Source organism: Abramis brama, assembly GCF_963993115.1.
Source record: "Abramis brama genome assembly, chromosome: 9".
Lineage (NCBI taxonomy): Eukaryota > Metazoa > Chordata > Actinopteri > Cypriniformes > Leuciscidae > Abramis > Abramis brama.
In genome coordinates this window covers 5,617,101-5,643,249 of record NC_139971.1, presented here as the reverse complement: position 1 = coordinate 5,643,249, position 26,149 = coordinate 5,617,101, and the positions used below count along the sequence as shown (strand labels likewise).

The following is a 26,149-nucleotide window of genomic DNA, read 5'->3' as shown; positions in this document are numbered from 1 at the left end:
AAGTCAATCTTCCCGACTGAGATCACACAAGTGAGTCTAATCTTAATTTTTTAAACAGGTTGCTGCATCCAGGATAAGCACTTAAGTACAATTTTGATAAACAATACAAAACACGTGTCTTCCCTCTCTGTTATAAGCAAACACAGCGTCAACTCACGTCATACGAGTAGCATTTCCTCTCCCTTTTGAGTGTCATGGCAAAGCATGCTGGGAATTAGAAATCCCAGCCCAGTTTCAGTTAAATTTAAGTTTGTCTTAATTAAAAGAAACAAGTTCATAAAACTCAGCGAAACAATGAAATAATTCTGATTACTTAAAATGTGTCAGTTTTGTGAACTCAAAAGAAAAAGAAAGTTCTAAATACTAAAAATTCTAAAATAAAATAAAATTCTAAATACTCATAAAAGTTCATTTGATTTAACTAATTTGTTTAATTTAAGTTTAATTTAAGTTTACAATGAATTGATTTGAGCAGTGCATGCACTGTGCAAAATCTTAAATGAGACTACCAAAGCAGCCCAGGAAAAACTACTCTATATATTTTAGATTGGCTACTATTTTAGGAGTTTTGGCAATGGATTCTGACTCCACTCTTTGTCCTGGACCCCTCTGTTGTCCTATACGGGCTGAGCTCAAAAGGATTCTGTGAAGCTAATAAGGTCCAAGTCCAGGTCCTCCCTGTCCATCCCTCCCAGAGAAAGCCTAATCCCGTTAGCTGAGCTTTCTCACGGATAATCCCTCCACTTCCCCACCTGCCCGTCCTTGAGCCCTCAGCCTCTCTCTGGGATGATTGTCTTCTGCTGAACACAACAGGTAAATATTGCGTCTGCCAACATTAACAAGCAAGACTCTGAAATATTAATATCAATGTCCATTTGATGCGCATTGTTTAGTGTTTTATTGTTGTTGTTTTTTATTTTGTTCTGTAATTATTTAAAATTGTGTGGATTGTAACAACCAGGTCGATTAGTTAACGTTAGTTAATGCATCAACAGATTAGCTAACAATGAGCAGTATAGGATTTATTATAAATTTGTTAACATGAACTAAGACTAAGAAACGATTTAAAAGACGCTTTATTTTAAGGTGCCCTTGTTACAGTAATTATACTGAGTAAATAAATACTGAGTATTAATTAACATGTACTTACTATAAAATTAGGGTTAGGGTTAGTGTTTGGTTTGTAAGGGTCAGTTGTATGCAACTATGCTTTTACTGTTATTACTACTATAGTAACTACACGTAACAGGGCAGTTCATGTTAAATATGTAATTAACTAATGTTAACAAATGTTAACAAATGGAACATTATTGTAAAGAGTTACCATCATTTTGTATTATATCAAATTACATTTTCTGGCACCATAATATTTACCAGGATCGGGGACGGCTGAATTTCCATGCAGTGTATATATAGAAATAAAACTTTCTGTTTTTAGAGAATGTATGAAGACTTGAGTTGAAGTGTGTCACAGCTCATTTCTTCAAATGTCAACCCATATGAACCTCCTGACAGCTGGTTTGACTAGCAGTAAATCACCAGTCCATGAAGCTACTCTGGCTCAGTGTTTTCACCCATCTGCTCAGAGGCTGTTCTGCATTGTGCAGTTCACTCATAATCGCTGTTTGGCTCAGTGTATTTGGGAAGTAGTGTTTCTATTGGTTGCAGTGTATATGGGCTGGTATTAAAACAGATCTTGATCAATTGACCAAACAGAGTTGGGGAGTTTTAAGTGAATGATGATTTTAAATCTGCAGTATTGGGAGTGTAGTAGTGGTTTGAATACATGTCGGGCCTGAAATGGAGAGTTTAGAGTTAGCAGATTGAGTTAACGGTAAGACCACGCAGAACAATGAAGTCCGCGGCCTCGGCCTACATCTTTCTCTGCTCAGGTGTAAAGTGGAACAGTGTGGGTAGACAGGTACAGCTGGCTCGGGCTGTTTCCGCAGGTGTTCGAGCCAGGAGAGATTAGGGTCAGATGCATTTATCAGTGATTAACAGTGACAGGAGCCCACACACAAACAGCCATGATCCCTTTGGAGCAAAACCCCTGTGACCAAGAGCAAGAAAAAGTTAGATTTATGTCAATTGGTTTCAAACTAGGAGCTGTAAGCAGTTTCAGCTGCTGTGTTAACTCTAACTCTACACCTTCCCTTCAAAATTTGCACCTCAAAGGCATATCAGCAAACTCAAATTTGCAAAATGATTGACAGTCTATTAAATAAATTCAAGTACATAAGCATGCAATGATAGCTGGTTCACTTCTTCTTGCAGTATTGAATTTATTTGAAATTATCTCTAAACGACAGCTTTCCCGTCCGGCAGAACCATGATTATAAAATGTAAATTATTCTTCAGTATTATTTATGTGACACCCCTTTAAGTGTGTATACACTTATTTTGCCACATTGGTCACTGCAGCTGCTGTGCATGAATAAATATGCATGCAGGCTTATAATAAAAACAAATGCCTAAGTGGTGATACTCTAATGCCTAAAGAAAGACTTATTAAAAGGCTGAAATTATTAATAAAATTAATTAATTATCTTAATTATCATTTACTGACACAAAAACAATGATGGTTTTAAAAGTGATGGTATCAAACTTGAGCAGGTAAATATATGATAAATAGGCAGAAATAGCTTATATAACTTATATATAGGCCTATAACTGAGTTTGAAAATACAGGCACTCAAATCTGTGAATAATATTTTAATCTGTTCAGTTACATAACTGCCCGAACGAACTGATTCACTACAATTAACTGAACTCCAACGCTTTATAAGAGAGATAGGACCGTTTAGAACGAAGAATGAATCGGTCAGGCGAGTCATTCTAATCTCCTAATTTACACGAACCTCCCAAAAGAACAGATTCACTAGAATTAACTGGACTTTCCAACGCTACATGAGAGAGATAGGACCTTTTCGGTCAAATTCATTATATAAATCAAACTTTCTAACCATATATAGCCTAGCCTATAACCGAAACGGCTGTTTGGAATGAAGCAATTCATTAGAATAAATCAGACTTTCTAAAGCTACATGTTTGACTGTTTATGTGAACGCGTTTGATTATATTACCTGAGCGCAGGCAATAAAAACAGTGATGTAGCCTAACGGTTGAAACTACTGAAGTGTCGCTACTTTTAGTTTGTTACTACCCAAGTATCTTTTTGGACGATCCTTTTTCATTATAGTAAACATTCTTATTTGACACTGACGGTGTTAATCTGTATTTCTGACAGCATGTTTAGCTGGGTGATAAAAGTTGTTCCCCAGCCTCCAGCGTCTCCTGGGAAACTGGGAGAGGAGGACCAGACCAATGCGTCCACATCAGCAGTGAGTGTGTGTTTGTGTAAATGTGTTTCTACACTGAGTCGTCTGTCACAGTTTAAGCATGTCTTCACTCTCTCCACTATTCTTTAGGATGTGACGAAAAAAGAGGACGTAAAAAAAGGTAACTGCATGCACTCTATTAAATTTGACTGCAGTTTTGATCAATGACCAACATTCACCACATCACAGAAAAAGAGTAGGCTATTGTTCATACATTTTTCATGATGTTATTTTACAGAAGCCAACCCTTCCAAGTCAAAGGAGGAGGTCTCAGAGGAAAGCAGGTGATGTTTTGTTTGTGTGTGTGTGTGTTTGGAGTACATATGTGCATCCAGTGTCTCTAGACGCTGTAATCCTGCCAGACCTAATTACCTCTCTCTCTCTCTCTCTCTCTCTCTCTCTATCTCTCTCTTTCTCTCTCGCTAGCTCTCAGAATGGTGTTTTGAGTTGGCTTTCTAATGGGTTCAGCAGTGCCCTCCCTCAGCCAGTGAACGCCTCTAAACTGGGCAACGCTGAACCTAAGGTATTTTCATGACTCCTGTTGAGTATACTCACATGATAAAGCTAAATAAATGATCTAAATAATCAAATGAATAATAATCGATAATGCTTTTTATCTTATAGTCCTTGAGTTATTGTACTTAGACTTTATGCTGTACTTAAGTACTATTGAAACTGAATACCTGCACTATTACAGTTCTTGAGTGTTCATAATGAATTACTAAACTTGAGAATAATTGTGGAGTTTTTATGCTGTACTTAAGTACCATTGAAAGTGAATACGTACACACTTCCTCGGTTACATTAACATTTTTATTTAGATTGCCAATGTGCAAAGTACATATTTATTGATATTTTTATGTTTGCTCTCATTTTTTGTTTTGTCAATTTTAATGAGGTTAGAAGCCAATCAAATTTCAGTCCCAGCTGAACCTTTATAGTCATTGAGATCTATTTTGGTATAAACCATGACAAAAATATGATTATTTGTCATTATGAAGAGTCGCCTTCTTCAGTCGCTATGACTTTAAGATAAAACAATACATATTATCTCTGGACATTGCTGAAGGTGCATGAACGTAACTCCGGCGTGAACACAGTTAGTGTTCAGTCTATAAATAAATATATTAATAATTGTTGAAGTTTCAGTTCAATATCTAGTGTGTTGTGTCCTCAAGTTTTACAAGATGCAAAAAATGAAAGGTCGCCATAAGTGCTTCTAATAAACAAAAATAGGTACTTTAATGGTAAAATCTTATTAATTTCTTGATTTAATCAGTCTATTTCTGAACCCAATAAAATAATTTACCTTTTCAAATACTTGAGTACAATTAAATTAGATGTAAACTTTTTTCTTCTTCTTTTTTTGTGCAATTTTGAAACAGAATCCAAATATATATAATTAGTGTTTTCTTTCAAACATTTAAACATCCGTAAAAAAAAAAGGGGGAAAAAAGCTTGGTGACGTACATGTATAGGGCAAATGAGTTTGTCTGTTTTATTGTTGAACATTATTTCTTTTTGTTTACCACGGATTGAACAGCAAGAGGGAAATGCAGTGAGCAACAGGTATAGTTTCAATCATATGGATTCAGTTTTATTCTGTATGTTTATGAATGGCTTGTGGCATGGGAATACTTGTGTGTTTTACATCTTTATCTGTATGTATGACTGTGAAATGGATGTTGTGTTGAGTTTCACACATATTTTCATCACTATATCACCACGGATGGCAGTAACACGTCGGACCAGTGAGTAGGCTTATAGTGGATATAGCTTTTTTGCATGCTACACACGCAAGAGACTTTATTGCACTGAGCTGTATTTCCATATTAACAGCTCAAGGCAAAAGATCGATGCTGAACAGACATAAACTTTAGCGTTCTAATATGCAGACTGGCTTCCATAGAACATAAAATTGTATATAGGCTATATATATATATATATATATATATATATATATATATATATATATATATATATATATATATATATATTCGTCTAGAAGAACACAACTGGAATGGAACTTTTTATTAGCATAGGCTACTGCTTCACAGACGCGGGCACCTATGGGCAGGTCTGTTTGTTTTTACTGTCCCCTGCTGCCATCTAGAGTTGACTTAGAGCAAATCAGCTTATTTGCATGCTTTCACGTCCTCGCTTGTGCCTAGAGCATGCAGCTGATGGACTGTATCTCTTCTTCCATCAGGGCTGGGATGATTGGATGGTTTGTGCAGGGACTGGGAAAAGTGGTTCCACAGCCGGATGAGAAATACAAGGGTCAAACAGAGCCAGAGGAGGTCACTGAGGTATAGACACACATATTTCACTAATCCAATAAGACGGTGAGGCTTTGTGCAGTGTGATTACTTATTTGGTTATTTACTGCAGTTTACTGGATTTACTGCAGTTTACTGCATAAGCTTATTAGTTAAGCATTTTGGAATTTGTGGAGCATATTAATGACTTGTTTTTAAAGCTGTTCATGGACATTTGTATTTACTGTATGAAGAATGATCATTGGTTACACTTTATTTTAATGTGATGATTAAGTTTAAACATGTAACTACAGATGTAGTTACATAATATGTAATTAAATGGGGATATAAAAACATGTAAGTACAATGTAAAAACAATCAGTGTGTACACAATCAGTGCATTGCTTTCCTGTAGCTCAAATAGTAGAGCGTTGGTGGTCATGGGTTCGATTCCCAGGGAAACCAAGAACTGATAAGAATGTACCTTGAAATGAAATGTAAGTCGCTTTGGATAAAAGCGTCTACCAAATGCATAAATGTAAATGTAAATTGATAATTTAAATGTTAGTACATTGTAAAGACACTTAAAAAAGTGGGACAGAGATTTTAAATAACAAATTATGAACTATGAAAACAAAACTTTACCAAGATGTATAAAAAAGTGATTAATAAAAGAATAAAATAAAAAAGGTCATTGTGACTTTTTAATCTTTTTTAATTTATTCCATGGCAAAACCATGCTTCCATAAAAAAACGTAATCGGTTACTAACGTAACCTCGGTTCTCTCTAGAAGAGGGAACGAGTATTGCGTAAGTTAGCTTACGCTACGGGTAAAGTCATCTTTTCTCGAGATATGAAGCCAAAAAATTATCCTTAATTTTTAATTCATTGTCAACGCAGTGCAGCAGCTAGCAGACCTAGAGGGGGGCCTCACGCGTCACAGCCCGCCAAAAGGGGAGTGGCTTAGCATATATAAGGGAGGCTCGGAGGCTGATTCTCTGGTTTTCCGTCGACTGAAGCGACATGAGCTCGTGGCGCAAGCACGGCGGGTTACGCAATACTCGTTCCCACTTCTAGAGAGAACCGAGGTTACGTTAGTAACCGATTACGTTCTCTTACGAGAGGTTCTCTCGTATTGCGTAAGTTAGCTTACGCTACGGGAACCCCTTGTCAACGCCGTGTGCGCCTAGCATCCACAATATGAGTCCCAGGGGAAGCCCTGGGAACACTGATAAGTGGAAAAACAGGTGGCCAACAGAATGGCCAGCACATGTTCATAAGCACACGTTAAGGGGTGTAGAACGGCTCTGCCGGTCTAAACAGACACTGACATAACCCCATTTTCGGTGCAGCTCAACCAGGAGAGCTAAATCGAATAAGTAGCCCGTGCATAGCCAGGGCGGGTCATACATATGATCTAGACTGATAGCAATTTAGCCTGCAGGGCAGGAACTTCCAGGTTATAGAACCTAACAAATGTAGAGGGGGAGGCCCAGCCTGCCGCTGTACAAATGTCATGAATGGAAATCCCGCTGGACCATGCCCACGACGAGGCCACGCCTCTGGTGGAATGAGCCCGTATGCCCAAGGGGCACTGCAGGTTTTTGGACGCGTAAGCTGCCGCAATAGCGTCCACTATCCATCTGGACAGGCTGTGTTTCGAGGCGGCGAGACCTTTGGTGCGCCCTCCAAACGAAACGAACAGCTGTTCCGAACGCCTGAAAACGGCGGAGCGCGTAACGTAACTCCTCAGAGCCCTGACAGGGCAGCCTACTGTCAACCTCGCTACTGGAGGCCGGTAGGGCTGAGAGGGAAATGACCTGCGCTCTGAACGGAGTGCCCATTACCTTGGGGACGTAACCATGTCTCGGTTTGAGAATGACTCTAGAGTCGTTCGGTCCGAACTTGAGACACGACGCGTTAACTGATAACGCGTGCAAGTCACCCACGCGTTTGACTGAAGACAGAGCTATCAGAAAAACGGTCTTGAACGTGAGGTATTTCAGATCCACAGAGTCTAAAGGTTCGAAGGGATATGCTTTCCAAAGACAGAATCCCAAATTGGAACCGAGGGGGGCCGTGGGGGATTCATCCTCCTGGCTCCTCTGAGGAAGCAGGTGATGAATTCATTCCTTCCTAATGCGCGGCCGCGCGCCGAGTCGGCGAAAGCTGCAATGGCTGCAACATAAACTTTGAGCGTGGAGGGGGACCTGCCCACATCCAGCAGCTCTTGAAGGAAGCATAAAACCCACGAAACACCACACGTCTGTGGGTTCAGATTTTTCCCCGTGCACCACTTATTAAACACAGACCATTTTGACTCGTAAAGCCGCCTCGTAGAGGGGGCTCTCGACTGCGTGATCGTGTTCATAACCCCTTCTGGCAAATCAACGAGTATCCGTTGATTCTCCACGCGTGCAGAGCCCAGCGCTCTGGGTGGGGATGCCAGATCGAACCGCGGGCTTGAGAGAGAAGGTCTCTTCTCACCGGGATCGGCCATGGGGCTGAGTCTGCCAGCCACACTAATTCCGGGAACCATGTCTGGTTCTCCCAGTACGGGGCTATTAGGAGCACTGAGTGGCGCGTTTCTCTGATCCTCCCGATCACCTGGGGTAGCAGCGAGATCGGGGGAAAAGTGTATAGCGGGACGCTGGGCCAGGCTTGGGCCAGCGCGTCCTCGCTCTCTGAGAAGAATATCGGGCAGTGAGCGTTGTCTTTTGACGCAAAGAGGTGGAGGGGGGAACGTTGTCCCTGGACAGTTTGTCTGGGCCGTCGTTCAGGTGACCAGGTACATGCGAGGCTCTCAGCGAGCGCAATGAGCCCTGAGCCCAAACGAGGAGGCGCTCCGCCAGAGCGCAGAGGGTTTTGGATCTGATCCCGCCCTGACGGTTCACGTAGGACACCACTGACATGTTGTCTGTGCGGACTAGTACATGGTGTTCCCGCAGGTATGGGAGAAAATGCTTCAGCGCGTTCTCGACCGCTAACTTCTCTAGATAGTTTATGTGGAGGCATTTCTCCCGGTCTGACCAGAGGCCATAGACCGGTCTGCCCTCGAAAAGCGCTCCCCATCCTAGGTTGGAGGCGTCTGTCAAGATCGTTTTCCGGTGCGAGATAACTCCCATCGTCACCCCTGTTTGGTACCATTCGGCCGCCAGCCAGGGCTGCAGGGCTGAGACGCAGCCCTGATTCACACTGACTCGCGTGCCGCCAGTAATCCACGCTATGCGGGGCGCTTTCGCTTTCAGCCAGCGCTGAAGCGGGCGCATGCGCAGTAAGCCCAGCTGAAGCACCGCTGCAGCTGAGGCCATGTGGCCCAACATCATCTGAAATGTTCTCAGGGGGAAACACCTGCCTTTCTGAAAAGACGCGGCGAGATGTCGAATACGGCGCGCGCGCTGTGTCGACAGTCTGGCCGTCATGGCAACCGAGTTCAGCTCTATTCCCAAAAAAGAGATTGACTGACTGGGTATTAATGAGCTCTTGGTCCAGTTGACCGAGAGACCCAAGTTTTCCAGATGGCTGAGAAGCGCTAGCCTGTGGGAAATGAGTTCTTCCTCTGACTGCGCTAGAATCAACCAGTCGTCCAAATAGTTCAGGATTCGCATGCCCTGTGTTCTCAGGGGAGTGAGGGCCGAGTCCATGCACTTCGTGAATGTACGGGGTGCTAGAGACAGGCCGAACGGAAGGACGGTGTACTGATATACCTGACCGTCGAAGGCGAATCTCAAGAATGGCCTGTGACGGGGTATAATCTGAATCTGAAAGTATGCGTCTTTCAGATCGAGTGAAATAAACCAGTCCTTCGGGTGAATTTGCGCGAGGATTTGTCTGGTCGTGAGCATTTTGAACGGCCGTCTCATGAGAGCTTTGTTCAAATATCTCAGATCTAATATGGGTCTGAGAGCTCCGTCCTTCTTGGGAACGAGGAAATAACGGCTGTAAAAGCCTGTCTCGGTCAAAGAAGGATGCACTCGTTCTATCGCCCCTTTGCGTAATAGTTTCGCTATTTCTGTATGAAGCAGATGGGCTGCTTCCGCATTCACTCTCGTTTCGGTCCGTGCTCGAAAGCGCGGGGGACGGCGAGCGAATTGAAGCGAATAGCCCTGTTTCACAATGTTCAACACCCATTCTGACACGCCCGGGATAGCCTCCCATGCTCTTGCATGCATGGCTAGGGGTCGAATGGCCTCTGGGTCCCGACCGCTGCACTGCGCGGGATAGGGAACACTTAACAGAGGGATCTGCGCGGTGCGCGCGCTGTTGATTCTGGGGAACAGGGGCTCGCTGATAGCAACAACTGGCTGGACAGCACTCAACGACTCGGCCATTTGGGACGGAGAGCATTTTGCAGTGCGAAACCCGTGACGCGAGAGCGGCGTGGGCGTTAATGTGTTTACTAGTAAGTGTGAGCGCTCGCCGGCGGGCACAGGGCTTACATTCATAACACGGCCAGTGGCGGGGGGCTTTATGTGATATGACCCCTGAGATAGTTGTGAGACAGAGCGGGCAATGTGTAGGCGTGGGCACTTGAACGTGGGCACATGACCTACATTTGACACTCGAGCGGCGCAAACCCGCTTTATGAGAGTGTGCTCTGTGTGGTACACAGGGGAAATTGTGCTTGTGTGTAGAGGTGAACACTGGGGAGTGGGCACATTTACTACACTCACAACACCGTCGGCGTGAGCCGGATAACCAGACTTTATACTCTTTTGAGATTTCTCTGGGTCGCCGTGAGAACGGCGTTTGAGTGCAGGCGAGCGAGTTGTGTAACTGACTCGTTGGCTGCGGTGAACACTACTGCAGTAGCCTTTTCTAAGGGGACTGACAGAGGAAAATATGTGCGCTTTGACGGCGGTCCGGCCGCGGCGGGACCCAACCGTCTTTTCCTCCCTGCGCATGCTAGGAGGACTTCGCAGCTTCGGGCTTCAGCGTGATCTTAGGCCGGGGGCCCCGAGGGGGAGGCGGTCTGCGCTGGCTGGTTGAGCGCGACCTAGGGCGGCCGCGCTGTCGCTGCTGCGAAGACGGAGGTCGAGATGAGCGCTGTGTGGAGCTGCGTGCAGGAGGCTGAGCTTGAGAGCGGCCTGCAGCGGAACTCGAGCAGCGTGGCAGGAAAAGGTTCATGGCCTGTGACGCCTTCTGTACCTCCGAGAAACGATCCATGATGCCACTTACAGCGGGGCCGAAGAGGCCGGTAGGGGAGAGCGGGGCGTTGAGGAAAACGGACCGTTCAGACTCACCCATGTCTGCGAGCGTTAGCCACAGATGGCGCTCGGTAACTGTAAGCGAGGCCATGGATCTCCCGATGGCCTGGGCCGCGGTCTTAGTAGCGCGAAGAGAGAGGTCCGTCGCGCTGCGTAAGTCCGTCAGGGCGGTCTGACTCGGGCCTTTCTCGTCCAACTGGCGGAGGAGATCGGCCTGGAGTATCTGGAGGACCGCCATTGTGTGCAGGGCGGAAGCAGCCTGTCCAGCGGCAGCGAAGGCGCGGCTGACGAGTGCTGAAGTAGTCCTGCAGGCTTTAGACGGGAGGGCAGAGGCTCCGGCGGAAACCTGGGTGGCCCATCGGACTCCGGTGGTCTCTGAGAGCGGCGTTTCTTTTTACGCGGCCCAGAGAGTGTGGAGTGGAGTAGCAGCTTCGGCGTCGAACAAGGCGAGTCGAGCCCGCAGGGTCGACATCAGCAGTTCTTCGCAAAACTCGCAGCCGCCCGAAGACATGGCGACGGCTGCATGGTCACGTCCCAGGCAGAGAGCGCAGATCACGTGGCGGTCCCTGTCGCTGAGATGGGCTCGGCACGAGCCGCAGGAAATACGAGGCATTTTGAACAAACGCCCCGGCTCTTTTAGAGAAAGTGTGTCGCGGGGGCGAACACACAGCAGAAGCAAGTAAAAAGGATACTGTCGCCGGATAGCGAAGCAGGCACGGATGGCTGAAGGCGGCGAAGACGGCCGGCTTCCTCAGGCGCTTTCCTCAGCTTGCAGGCGCTTGATTCGGCGGCGGCGGCTTCTCTCAGAGTGCAGCGATGCGAAGAGCTTCGCTGAAGAGACGGAAAACCAGAGAATCAGCCTCCGAGCCTTCCTTATATACGCTAAGCCACTCCCCTTTTGGCGGGCTGTGACGCGTGAGGCGTCATTGGGCGTGACGTCACGCCAGGCTCACTGGTAGGCTTATGCAGTTGCCGCGGAGCAGCCAATGAGCGCGCTAGGAAGCCCCCTCTAGGTCTGCTAGCTGCTGCACTGCGTTGACAATGAATTAAAAATTAAGGATAATTTTTTGGCTTCATATCTCGAGAAAAGATGACTTTACCCGTAGCGTAAGCTAACTTAGGCAATACGAGAGAACCTCTCGTAAGAGAACATTCGTTATCATTTTTACTGAGAAAGTTTCTATTTGTTATTAGATAAAAACTGAGGAATGATATTTTGAAACATTTTAGTTTATTTATTTTATTTATTTACTTATTTACATTAGATGTTTAGATTTTTGTTTTCAGTGGTGGAAAGTAACTAATTACAAATACTTTCGTTACAGTACTTGAGTAGATTTTTAGATTTTTTCTACTTTCTTGAGTATAATTAAATTGTGGTACTTTTACTTTTACTTGAGTAGAATTAAAATAAAGTATTCAACTTCGCTACATTTATTTTTCACCAAAAGTACAGAGTACTTTGACAAAGGTGCCGACCTATTTTTTTACAGTCTATGGTGCCGACGGAGCAAGTTCAGAGCGAGCTTACATTTCACAAACACTTTTCAAACGACTGTGGAGGCTGAGCCCTCAGCCCTGCGCTTCAGCCAATAACAGACAGTTCTGAAGCGTTTCAGCCAATAACAGACAGGTCTGACTCGGGTGCAAAACCAATCAAAACTTCACTGGCACTCGTGTTTAAAATCCGTATTGCTAACGTTTCAATATTTTACTGAATATAAGTGAGCTATGCTCATATTCTGATTTTAAAATGTAATTGTGGCAACTCCTGAAATGGGTCATCCCATTGATATTACCAGAGCATTGAGCAGTTGAAGTAAATAAAAAAAACTCGGCTCATAACATGGACACCGTTATTGCTTGGACGGAGCAAGAACAATGTAAGTGTCTTGAAAACATTAACACAGTTCAACTGAAAGGTAAAGCTCGCCCTCTTTAACAATACAGTTAAAATAAATGTACGAAGCAAACTTTGTACAAAGCTGAAAAACCCTCAACAACAGTGAAATAAGATCGCATGATTTGTCTGTCAATCAGATGCATGTAAAAGCAAATATGAAATATGAAAAATATGAAATTATTCAAATAAAAACATTCAAATGATCTTACCTGGACTTACTTTTAAAGATTTGTAATAAAACATTTTCTCTTGACAACAGGGAAAGTATGTTTGCTTAGCATACCGTCAAAAACTACAATTTATGAGTTTAATATCATGTTTTAATATTTAATATCAAATTACTTGAAATTACTTCTGTGGTTTCATGTGTGAGAATATATTATTTTATTAAATTCTATAATACAGGCTATGTTGATTAGCATTGCATTAATGGGTTAGTTCACCCAAAAATGAAAATTAGCCCATGATTTACTCACACATAATTAAATGTCCTGGATCCTCCAAGTTGAATGGCTGGAAAAAAATTAAAACCCAAAAAAGTGCATCCATTCATGATTAAAAAAAAAATACTCCACATTGCTCCAGTGGGTTAATAAAGGCCTTCAGAAGCGAAGCCATGGGTTTTTAAAAAATACCCATATTTATAACTTTATAATCTAAAATAACTAGCTTCCGCCAGATGATTGTACACATACTAAGCAAATTGACTTGCGCCACAAGAGTAACTTGTGACACATGTATGATGTAATAGAATGTAGGAGTATCGTAAGCTTAGACGCCCCTCTCGCGGTTTAAACAAATAGGGCTGTGCAACAAACTGAAGCTCCTCTTCTATAATATATACGTTGTGCGTCGAGTCAGGGGTTAGTCTTCCACCGTAAATCGATGCGTATGGTCGGTCGTCTGGCTGAAGCTAGTTATTTTAGATTATAAAGTTATAAATATGGGTATTTTCCTTACACAAACACATGGCTTCACTTCAGAAGGCCTTTATTAACCCCCTGGAGTAAAAGTGGAGCACTTTTATCATGGATGGGTGCACTTTTTTGGGCTTCAAATTTTCTCTAGCCATTCACTGCTATTATAAAGCTTGGAAGAGCCAGGACATTTTTTAATATAACTCTGATTGTATTCGTCTGAAAGAAGAATGTCATATACACCTAGGATGGATTGAGGGTGAATAAATCAGGGGCTAATTTTCCTTTTTTGGTGAACTATCCCTTTAAAGACGTACATCATTCTTATGAAAATACCTAAGATATTGCTATCATGTGTTTGTCTTCATATTTCTTCAGTCAAATGTCTCTATTTGCATGTTATTATATCCATATTGGCATTTCCTGAAACGTCATAAGTTGAATCCATGAATTTCACTTGTGGACTTTCTGCGCGAGGTATGAATCAGTACTGGGCTTCCAGTATGAATGAAACAGAATTGACATGAGAGTGTTTAGCGCTCCATATCGCTATCATCTCCCCATTTTGGGTAAAAATAGAAAAATAATACTAAAGTACTTTGTAACGTAGTTACTTGAGTAGTTTTTAAGCAAACTACTTATTTACTCTTACTTGAGTCATATTATCTTTCAGTACTTCTACTTGTACTCAAGTAAATTATTACTTAAGTAGCAATACTTTTACTTAAGTACAATTATTTAGTACTCTTTCCACCACTGTTTGTTTTAGATTTTAAAAATGTGACTTGAACATATAGTGACACTAACAGAGTTGATGGAGTTAGTCCTACCAGAGCACCAGTCTCAAAGGTGTCTTTAGCTTTTCTAGGAGCTTCTGTGAGAGTTTGTTTCATTTCCAATTAGCCTGCAGTTGTTCCAGTGGTTAAAGTGGATCCTCCAGTAAGTACATTGCTTTTGGAGTAAGCTGTGTCAGGATCATGCTCGCTGTTCCCTCATCTGTCCCACAAATCAGCATTAAAGGGGCCATATTCTAGACTTTTCATCATCACATGATGATGAATGTTTAAATCTGATGTTAACAAGTTTAATCCGAATTACCCATTTTTGCAGCTCAGTTTCAGTAAAGGATCTGTGAATGTTAATTGTGAAAACTGAAAGAAGTCTACTTACGGTTTCATTTCAAAGATTGCACAATCATATGTCCCCTTTAAATGTGAGGTGATGTACAGAGACATTCATTTGAATTACTTGGTCTAAACTCCACCACGAGAGTGGATCCAGAATTAGCCCAAACTGATGAATATTAATGACTTTATATAGTTCTACTTGATCCCTCACAGCTATGTTATGATCACAGATAGTGTTACAACAAATTAAAGTTGTAAACACAAGCTGAATGCTTTGGGCGGTTATAGATTGAGTCTTTAAGAAATACTCTTAATTTGAGCCTCATTGCGTTTCAAATATCCTGCTATATTCGTACATCACTATGGTATGACCCTGCAGCAACGGACATCTCAAACGCTTGCATGGCTACTTTAGCAGCTTAAAATGTGCATACTTGCTTACATATGTTACATATGGGTGTTTCTTCAACCATTAAGTCTTTTCTTTCCTTTTGTGACGTATATCCGAGTGAAACAGCTTTATGAACCAGATCAAATGTTGGGCGGGACTCGATTTTGTCCATATGTAATTGATTGGATGGTTGTGGTTTGCTATTGGTGAATCTCATGTGAGTGACAGGTTGTCCCGCCCCCACACCAGTAAACGCATCATCAGAGAAGAGAATAGATGTCGCTGCAAGAGGGTGTGGACGTTATTTTGTTTAAAGATTACGAGGGCACATGAATTTTAATAAATAATGATGAGCATGGCTAATTCATTTATAATAAACACTGCAATATTCCTTAAAATATAAAAAAAAATTCATTTTGATTTCATGGTGACCTTAATTTATTTGTAAACTAACACTTTGTTACACGACCACATTAAAACTATAAAACTAAATGGTTTATTTATTTATTTATTGCAGGGTTTTTTCAAATGTGTTTTATGTATATTTTATTGTTTTACACTATTCACAGACCCAGAATTTCAATCTTAAAATATAATTCAAGTGTGAAACATATTTAATGTGTCAAGATGAGTTCAGTGTGTTTTTTCACACAATCTACATTTCTCCAGCGTGAGATGAAATATGAGATACATGATGTGTTAAAGAAATAAATTGAGATAAAATATAGTTTTATTTTAACAGTTTCTAAGTTTACTGAGCCAAAAGTCCACAAAGTTGAAGAAACACTGATATATTCGAAAAAATCTTTACAAATGAATGATTGGCTGCTTGACATAATATAGACAGAGAAAAACAGAAGTGCAAGCTGATCTAGAGCTCCTGGCCTCTTAATTTTAACACCAATATTAAATCAAAGGCCACACACAGTAAGAGTTATTTGTGTTTCCTTCTCTTCGCAGGTACAAGAGGCCAAAGACATTTGTGGTGAGTGCAGCCTCTTGATAACCACTTGATCTAGAACTGCATAACCTTTGGCAATTATTATTTTTGAAAGAATTTGCATTGGGAAGGGCTGATGAGAACGGAAAGGACACATGTGACATGATTCTCTCTCCCACCAGATGCTGAGCCGCTGCCTCATATTCCTGTGGTGGAGGTTGTGTCTGATGAGGAGCCAGACGTTGCTAACGTTCCCTTCTCTCCCAGGTATATGTTAATGAGCTGTCAGAAGCTAATCAGAATTCTCATTATGGCTGAACTCTTCCTTTAATGTGTCTGTCTCTTTCTCTTTCAGGGTAATAGAATGGATTAAGCATGGTTTTGAGAAGGTAGTCCCTCAGTCTCCTATGCATCTTCGTCCTCCCCCTGGTACGGAAACATCAGCTCCGAGGGCTGCTTCTGCTCCTGTCACACCCTGCAAACAAGAGCCAGGTAGAATTTTAGAAATCAAAAATGCTCGGTTGGGCTTCCTTGGAGACAGAGTGTTCTGCATTTGACTTTTTTTCTTTTTTTTTAGCACCTGAACCGACACCTGCTCCTGCACCTCCACCCCCACCTACACCAGCACCAGCACCTGCAGCCCCACCCGCACCTGTACCCGCAGCTCCTGAGCAACCCAAACTAGCTGAGGATCCCAAAGGCACAAAGTAAGTGTCCGCCCCCATTCCTTATAATGTCAATGGCTATGTAAAACAACCAAACCTCGACATCCTGGTTTAATGCACATTTTTTATATACGGTTGTGATCAAAATGATTCAATCCCCATTGCAAATCAGGTTTATTGGCAACATTTACAGATGTTCAGCTGTTTGCAATGAATAAATCAAACAAAAGTAACTGAAATAGCTCAACACAACAAATGTTTCAAGTGGTTTCCCCTAAATTCAACTGAAAATGCAACTTTTAATGACTTCTGCAGTCTCAACCCCTTCATGGGAAGCATCTTTAGTACTCAGTAGAACACCATTTTGCTGTTAAGACCTTCTGCAAACGAGATGCATAACCAGACAGCAGCTTCTGGCAGCGTTTCTGAGGAATCTGAGCCCATTCCTCATGAGCAATGGCCTCCAGTTCAGTAATATTCTTGGGTTTGTGTTCTGCAACCGCCGTCTTCAAATCCCACCAGAGATTTTCTATGGGGTTCAAGTCAGGTGACTGTGATGGCCACCGTAGAATCTTCCAGGACTTCTTCTCTGACCAAGTCTTGGTGGAATTTGAGGTTTGCTTAGGATCATTGTCCCGTTGGAAGGTCCAGTGACTCCCAATCTTCAGCTTCCTCACTGACGGCATGACATTTTCTCCTAGGATTTCCTGATACTTCAATGAATCCATCTTGCCTTCCACACGCTGCAGGTTTCTGTAGACAGAGTTTTCTTTTCAGCATATGCTTCATTCTTCTTCCTCCAGACATACCGCTGATCCATAGGGCCGAAAAGTTCCAGTTTTGTTTTATCGCTCCACAGAACAGAATCCCAAAACTTATGTGGCTTATTTATATGATTTTGAGCAAATTGGAGCCGACTTTTCTTGTGCTTTTGGGTCAGTAGTGGTGGTACGTCTTGAAGTCCGGTATGCGTTTAGTACGTGTCTTACTGTGCAGCTGAAACCTCAGTGCCTGTTGCCACCAAGTCTTGCTGCAGGTCTTTTGTCTTTCGAGGGTTTTTCTGAACCTATTTTTCAGAAATTTGGTTTCAGCCGTTGATCGCTTCCTTTTTCTGCCCGTCCAGGTAGTGTAACCACTGTTCGTTTAACTTTGAACTAGCGAACTCTGCTTCCAACGGTGTCTCAATGAACATTTAGTGCCTTTGTTATCTTTTTATATCCTGTTGTTTGTGAAGGGCGATGATATCTTTCTCTTAACTTTTTGGACCATTCTTTTGCCATATTTCTAACATGCAGTCAAAAGTGACACTCAACAAACCTAGCCAGTTCAGATATTTCATGTGTTGTGTACTAGCTTAAGCCGACCTGGTGCAGCTAATAAAGCCCTTTGAGACGAGACCTGTTTTGCAGAGTGTAAGGGATTCTATTCAAGGGGTTGAATAATTTTGAGACTGCAGAAGTCATTAAAAGTTGCATTTGCAGTTGAATTTGGGAAAAACCACTTGAAACATTTGTTGTGTTGAACTGTTTCAATTACTTTTGTTTGATTTGTTCATTGCAAACAGCTGAAAGTCTGTCAATTTTGCCAATAAACCTGATTTGCAATGGGGGTTGAATAATTTCGATTACAACTGTATGTGTATATATATATATATATATATATATACACACACTTTTTTATGTACTTTTGTTTGGTAGTATTTGGTTAGCAATAGTAATATATTCCATTCTGAACATAATATACTGTATCATTACACACGTTTTGTTTTTGGTTTAATTTCATTACGCTTTGGGTCCATGAACTTCTGCGTCCATTTACTTTTTCCTTTTATTAACCATGGCAAGAAAAATTAAAAAGAACAGATGTTGTATTTTTAAATGTTAAGTTGAACAAAACTGTACACGCAAATTTTCACGTAACTGCCCTGAAACACACTGGTTTAGGATCCAAATGCAGTTTTATTCTGTCAATTCAGAACCATAATCCATAAAACAGGCAATAGATCAAAACAAAGGGCAGACAGTGAAATCCAGGTATAAAGTCAGAACCATTACACAGGAAACCAGCAAGAGCACTCAGAAATGCAGTGTGACACTTACAAGACTTTGCAATGAATGTGTGAATACACAGGGCTTATAGGCAGAGTCAACAAGGGTAATGAGAAACAGCTGAACGCAATCAGGCATAATGAGTCTGGGCAATGGGTTATGGGAAATGCAGTCCATGATGAGATAACAAATATGAAAGGAGTGCCCTCTGGTGGCTATCACAGGCACTCTGGCTGGCAGGCGTGACACAAATGCGCACAAAATAAAATATTGACCTCTTTGCAGATAATAGTTTGTATCTACTTATTCTATTCATTAGTGTTAGAATCAGTAAAGAAGAAACTACATCTTTCGCATATCATTTCTGGTTTAAAAAAGGAAAAATTATTTTCCTTTTGTTTTGTTTTGTTTTGTATTGGGTAGCATTCAGTTATCATTATACTAGTATTCCATTCTGAACATAACACATATCTGAGGCCTTTTTATTGTTTGGATACATTTGAATTATTTTTATATGTATATAAGTCTAATGACATGCATTATATTTCATTTGTTTTCAAGTATGGTTGGCTGGATTGTACAGGGGTTTGGACGCATGATGCCACAACCAGTACTGAAACCAAAAGAGGTAAATTGTGAGCACAAAGTAGTGTAATTTAAGTGAAAAGAAAGAAAGAAATTTCACTACTAGTGTTCCATTTACCCTTTTCCTTTGTTTATTTGCAGGACAGTTCTGATATCGTTCAAAACGGTAAGTTGTTTTAACACATCTTCACACACACACATATATAGTAGGTATAATGACTTCAGACAGTTTTGCAGGGACAGGTTTTTTTTTTTTTTTTTTGTCCTCCAAGATTATATTTGAACATATCAGAGGCATTGCTATTGTCTCAAAATGCTTATTTGTAGGGTGGAGGTGTTAACTCAGCTCCTCTTCTCCTTCTGTTTCAGGGGAGAAGATGGTTAGAGCCCCCTAAACATAAGGAGAAGACGACTGGGAGAGTCATTACATCCACACAGAGACAGCGAGAGATGTTCAGACAGAAACACACATCAATATCCTGTAGTTCAATAGAGCTACAACACCAATGAATGTGCTTTTTCATGTAAACTTCCTTGGTGATTTCTGTTAACTATATTACAGGGATTCGTTGCTTGCTGGCTTTTAATTATTTAGTGCATTGGCTACCTCAAAGAGACATGCGGTAAACATACAGGTGCCCAGTCAAGAGTTTACAATGCCATTTGCTGCTTTAGATGTATAGTGTCTGTTTTTGCTCCGTCATTCTCACTAAACGGGAATTCAATATGTCTGCCTTTGATTGATCAGATATTCCAGTCCCAAAAAGCACCACAAATCCAAAATGTTCACACTTTTTTTGAAGAAATAAACATACTTAGTTGTCTATAAATATTAAACCATTGAACTTAACATTAAAACCTTTTAAGGAGCACAATTATAACCAATATTGTTGCCATAAAGCAAAAAAAAAAAAAAAAAAACATACCCATAAATCCCCATGCCACTAAATGTGTTTGCCAATATGTACATTGCCTGCTATAAAAGCACCAGTTAGTCTAAATGCTTTGAATAACAACCCATTACCTGTTTTTTATCATGCTTAGCATGTTAGCAAAGCCACTGTGCATGATTCATCAATATCTGAATATTATTATGCTGTATATTGGCGCTATTTATGTTTTATTGTGAAAGGCTATTGCTAGCACAGCACAGGCAGCTACCTTACTTTGTGCGCTGTATGAAATCACTAATAAATAAATGATTTATAAAAGCAGATTGTTTGTTGTGTGGTCAGAGCATAAATGTGTACAGTAAAATGCAAAAATTAAATATTGTTCTGTATTATTTGCAACTGCAGGAGCTTTGATGAATTATAAAATATAAAATGTTTTGATGCATTTTTAAAAATGCATTTCTGTATCAGTGAATTTTAGCACTTTAGGGCATATATGCAGTGCTGGGGAAAGTTACTGTTAAAAGTAATGCATTACAATATTGCATTACTCCTTAAAAAAGTAAGTAATTGCGTTACTTAGTAACTTCTTTTTACCTGGGCTGGGCTTGCTTTTATCAAAAATAAATTAATAAAAGTTCTATTTTTGGCGAATGTAAAGGGCCTTTCACACCAAAAGTGAAATGAATGAGCCTCAGGCTGAAGCAAATGCAAATCCACGCCTGCAGCTCAAACAAACCTTCAGCTGTGCTGCCATTCTGGATTGCAGAAGAACAGGGCACAGGAGAAGAAAGTTCAACTCTCTTCAGCAATAAAAACAAAAAATGAAAAATTATCTAAAGTAACTTTTCCTTATTAGCATGGTTGAATTGGATCATTGAAGGGCAGCAGCAAAGGCATTGGTTAATAAAGTGTGATTAAATACATAAAATATATTTGTGTAATTTAACATATTTAATTATTGCAGGTTTGTGTAATATTCAGAGTTTGCATTTGACTGTTTTTATTCCTTTTGAGGAATCTGTTTTTGTGCAAGTGAGACGAGTAAACGCCTGCTCACATTTAGTCTGGAACTACAATAAGCATCATGTTAAATACGCACACAACGCCTCTGCACTCTCTCAACATGAGGACAGGAGAGCTGTCAGTTAATAAATGGGAAAACAAAGTAACTTGCGTTACTTATTTGAAAAAGTAACTCAGATATTGATGAAGTTTATCATATTTGAAGCTGCACCTGTGGCCTCCCCTCTAAGAAACTTGTGGCTGACTACTTCCTTTGACTTTCCAGTCCAGGAGGACATTTGGAAGCATCAGAAACAACACCTGTATAGACGCCTTTTTAAATTGTATATTAAATTGGCTAGATAAATGAAGGTGAATTGACTTGACGTTCATTTAAAACATAACTGACTGTGTTTATGTGAATTCTTGGTGGGTTAATGTCAAGCCCTGGTTGTACGGTAGGATAGGAATTTTTCTGTTTCATCAGTTGTGCAAATTTAGCCATTGGGGTCTAAAATGTGTTGCTTTTCAATACAATATATAGTCAATGCAACTAACATTAAAGGTGCTCTAAGCGATGTTGGGTGAAGTCACTTCTTGTTGACGTTCAAAGTATTGTCAAACAAAACGGAGGCTAGCTCAACCCTCCCTCCTCCTGTCCCTCCCCTCAAAATTCTCAAGAATATACATTTTTAACGTTGTCGTTGTCTAGGACATCTCTCCTCTAGCTGACTTCCCTCTTCATGCTTCTCTCTCCTCCACTCCCCACACCCCCCTTCATGTGCACACGCACAAACCACCCAACCCCCACCCCCAAATCATTCTTGTCGGTAATTGGCTGGAACACTGTTTGTTATGTTTCGTGGTCCAGGCTGGGCCAGTTTGTTTTTCTTGCCGTTTGTGGAGCCTGGGCCGTCTACAGAGACCGCATTTTTTTTACAGTGTGTTCAGGGGACAGGCAGCTAGCGGATAGTGAGGAGATGTTTGCTGTATGTGACAAAAAAAATGTTTTGGCCTAAAAAACGTGTGACATCGCTTAGAGAACCTTAAATAAATTATTTAAATAAAACAAAACAATAAAGCAAAACAAACTGGTTTCTAATTGGCCTAGCCTAGTCAAGCTTTTGTTTAGCTCAGAGGTCTTCTTCAACCCTGCTCCTGGGGACCCACTGTCCTGCCATTTATTATCAACCTGCTTCAGCACACCAGCCTGAGTATTTTCAAGAGATCCTGAAGAGCTTGATTAGCTGCTTCAGGTGTGTTTAGTTAGGGTTGAACTCTGCAGGACAGTGGGTCCCAATGAGCAGGGTTCAAGACCTCTGGTTTAGCTGGTCTGCCAGGTAAAAAATTAACCATACCCCCCATAAACCTCCATTACAACAAACCACTCTGGGTTCAAATGGGATCAATGTTATGATGTTTCTATGATGCACATTTTTTCCCACTGGAAGTAACTCCACACACTTTCAATTCAGAGGATGCCATGTCAGTTGTGATGCATTTACACAAAAACACTAAGATACTCGGTAGAAATGGAATTCAAAAGCATTTATTTAATCTTTGGGCCTAACCCCTGCTATGACCTGTGGTTTTTCCTGTTGTGGGTGCAGTCTGCATCCTACAGGACCCGTGTGAGATGGTGCTGGAGGAGGTGGACACAGACTGGGATGCCCAGCAGAGGGAGCAGGACTCGGGGCAGGACGTCCAGGTGCAGCAGGAGAACTCATCTCTGCTGCAGGTGATACCCAACATCCTTCCACACGTGCTGGCCATGCAGGATCAGGAGGACGTGGAGACGCAGACTGAGCGCTGGACGCCTCTTATTGAGAGCATCAAGAAGGAAGCGGAGGAGACTGCCTTAGCAAACATAGAGGAGAGGTGAGAGTGAATTGCTTGGACCCCAGTGACGTGGTGGATTTAACACTGTAAAGCCTGACATACAGTATGAAATATTAGTCAGGAAAATCTCAAATCTCAGTTTTTTTTAACCTTTAGACAAAATCTAGAAAGAAGGTCTGCATGTGTGTTTTTTTTTTTTTTTCTGAGTATATTTTTTTTTCTAGTTTAAAAGGCTTATAAATTGGTCAAAACAGGTTTTTATTTAAATCTAGTGTTTTGCGTATGTTTCTGTGATATGTAGGTTTAGGGGTAGGGGTTGAGTTAGGACATACGTGATTTTAACGGTAAAAGACGGTAAAAAAATGCTACGGTGAAAAACCATTAATTGTTTAACAGAAAGTTTCAGTAAATACAGTGAATAACTGCGATAGTTCTAACCATACATTTAATGTAATTTTACAGTAAAATACTGTTAAATTTACAGTTTTTGGAAATGAAAAAGAACAAGTCATTGTATAATTTACAGTGAAAAAACGTAAAATGACATTCCCACAATTCCCTGCGTGACACTTCTGTCATAACTCATGAAGCGGAAGCAAAATTGCAAGTACTCTTTTATTGAGGGTCAGTAGACACAAGGCAAAATACACGGGTGGGCTGGTGGCGCAGGGACTTGATGGTCAGCGTGATGGTGAAGACAGGTGACGGTGAATCCAGTGAAGTGAACATCCAACGCGACGAACACCACGAGAACACCGAACAGGAACACGATCAGGAACAGGAACAGGACTGGAATGGCACACGACGACACACACCGAAGACACCAAAACAACGATCTGACAAAGAAAGGAGAGTGCGATGAGTCTATATAGATGAATGAACTGGCAGCAGCTGGTGAGGGGAATGAGATCAGGTGGAGCGCTGATCAGCTGAAATGAGCAGCCACGCCCACTCACACACACCCACACACACAGAACAACAAATACACGAGACACGAAGAAAACAGTGAATTCATGAACCGTGACAGTACCCCCTCTCCTAGGAACGCCTCCTGGCGTCCCCAGACTCCCTTACCTGTCGATTGTAATCATCGATAAGAGAGTGATCCAGGATGTCTCTAGCAGGAACCCAACTCCTCTCCTCCGGACCGTAACCTTCCCAGACCACCAAGTACTGGAATCCGCGTCCCCTCCGCCTTGAGTCCAGAATACGATTAACCGAATACGTAGGTTCCCCTTCTACGAGACGCGGCGGGGGAGGAACCGGGACAGGCGGATTAAACTGAGAACGAAACACGGGCTTAATTTTGGAAACATGGAAGACGGAATGAATCCTCCTATACACTGGAGGGAGTTTGAGGCGGACTGCCACCGGGCTAATGATCTTGGTGACAGTGAATGGGCCAATAAATTTGGGAGCTAGTTTATTAGAGACGGAACGGAGAGGAATGTTCTTAGTAGAAAGCCACACTTTTTGACCAACGACGTATACGGGAGGCCTAGACCGGTGGCGATCGGCTTTAGCCTTGGTGCGCGCTCCCGCTTGGAGTAGTCTCGCGGGCTCTAGTCCAAGTGCGACGACACCTCTGGACAAAGGCGTGAGCGGAGGGGACCGCGACTTCAGATTCCAGACTAGGAAAAATTGGTGGCTGGTAACCTAGACTACACTCAAACGGTGATAGGCCCGTAGATGATACTGGTAACGAATTGTGGGCGTACTCCACCATTGACAGTTGTTGGCTCCATGAGGAAGGATTCTTGGAGACCAGACATCGCAACGTTCTCTCCAAATCCTGGTTGGCTCTCTCAGTTTGGCCATTGCTCTGGGGATGGAACCCTGAGGACAGACTAACCGTCGCACCCAGTAATCTACAAAATTCTTGCCAAAATTTGGACACAAATTGGGGTCCTCTGTCGGAAACCACGTCTGTCGGGAGGCCATGTAACCGAAAGACGTGGTTAACGACTGTTAACGCTGTCTCCTTGGCTGAGGGTAATTTGGGCAAGGGAATGAAATGGACCGCCTTCGAGAACCGGTCCACCACGGTCAAAACTACCGTGTTACCCTGAGAGGGTGGGAGGGCGGTAACAAAATCTAGTGCGATATGGGACCAGGGTCTCGAAGGGATCGGCAGCGGTTGAAGGAGCCCGTCTGGGGGTCGATTGGAAGTCTTACCAGTGGCACAAACTGAGCAAGCCAAAACAAAACTGTGAACGTCACGAGCCATACGTGGCCACCAAAATCGTTGCTTAACTAAGGACGTAGTGCGACTGACTCCTGGATGACAAGCCACATTGGAACAATGACCCCACTGAATGACGTTGGACCGTAATTCCTCTGGCACAAATAAACGGTTCGGTGGACAACCGGGCGGAGGCGTTACCCCTTCTAAGGCCGTCCTGACCTTCGATTCGACCTCCCATGAGAGTGTGGAGATAATTAGGGTCTCCGGAAAAATGCACTCGGGAGTAGACGGGCGATCGGAATGGTCAAAAATGCGTGACAAAGAATCGGGCTTGATGTTTTTGGAGCCCGGGCGGTACGAGAGAGTAAAGTCAAAACGTCCGAAAAAAAGTGCCCACCGAGCCTGCCTAGAGTTCAATCTTTTAGCGGTTCTAATGTATTCCAGATTCTTATGATCGGTCCAAACGATAAAAGGTACCCCCGACCCTTCTAACCAGTGACGCCACTCTTCCAATGCTAACTTGACTGCCAACAACTCTCTGTTACCAATATCATAATTACGTTCGGCAGGGGACAAACGATGAGACAAAAACGCGCTCGGATGCATTCTGTCGTCTGTAGAAGAACGTTGGGATAACACTGCACCTACCCCCACCTCTGACGCGTCGACCTCCACCACGAACTGACGTGATGGATCAGGGGTAACTAGGATGGGGGCTGAAACAAAGCGGCCTTTCAGTTTGGCAAACGCAGCCTCAGCTGCGTCTGACCACCTGAACGTAGTTCTGGGGGAGGTCAAGGCGGTCAGAGGTGAGGCTAGTTGGCTGAAATTGCGAATGAACCGCCAG

General features: G+C 42.3%; 1 protein-coding gene across 1 annotated transcript in view; it reads left to right on the top strand.

The window, feature by feature from the left end:
* Positions 1–639: 639 nt before the first annotated feature.
* Positions 640–26,149, top strand: part of cngb1a (cyclic nucleotide gated channel subunit beta 1a) — a 50,662-nt gene continuing 25,152 nt past the window's right edge. Inside the window, exons 1-16 of the mRNA XM_084123503.1 lie at positions 640–813; positions 3,248–3,341; positions 3,429–3,459; positions 3,577–3,622; positions 3,765–3,861; positions 4,882–4,907; positions 5,075–5,089; positions 5,548–5,647; positions 14,528–14,563; positions 16,103–16,127; positions 16,265–16,349; positions 16,438–16,574; positions 16,660–16,789; positions 19,357–19,423; positions 19,522–19,546; positions 22,889–23,156. Coding sequence (XP_083979629.1) covers positions 3,249–3,341; positions 3,429–3,459; positions 3,577–3,622; positions 3,765–3,861; positions 4,882–4,907; positions 5,075–5,089; positions 5,548–5,647; positions 14,528–14,563; positions 16,103–16,127; positions 16,265–16,349; positions 16,438–16,574; positions 16,660–16,789; positions 19,357–19,423; positions 19,522–19,546; positions 22,889–23,156 — 1,181 coding nt within the window. The 5' untranslated portion in view covers positions 640–813; position 3,248. The remainder of the gene's footprint in view (positions 814–3,247; positions 3,342–3,428; positions 3,460–3,576; positions 3,623–3,764; positions 3,862–4,881; positions 4,908–5,074; positions 5,090–5,547; positions 5,648–14,527; positions 14,564–16,102; positions 16,128–16,264; positions 16,350–16,437; positions 16,575–16,659; positions 16,790–19,356; positions 19,424–19,521; positions 19,547–22,888; positions 23,157–26,149) is intronic.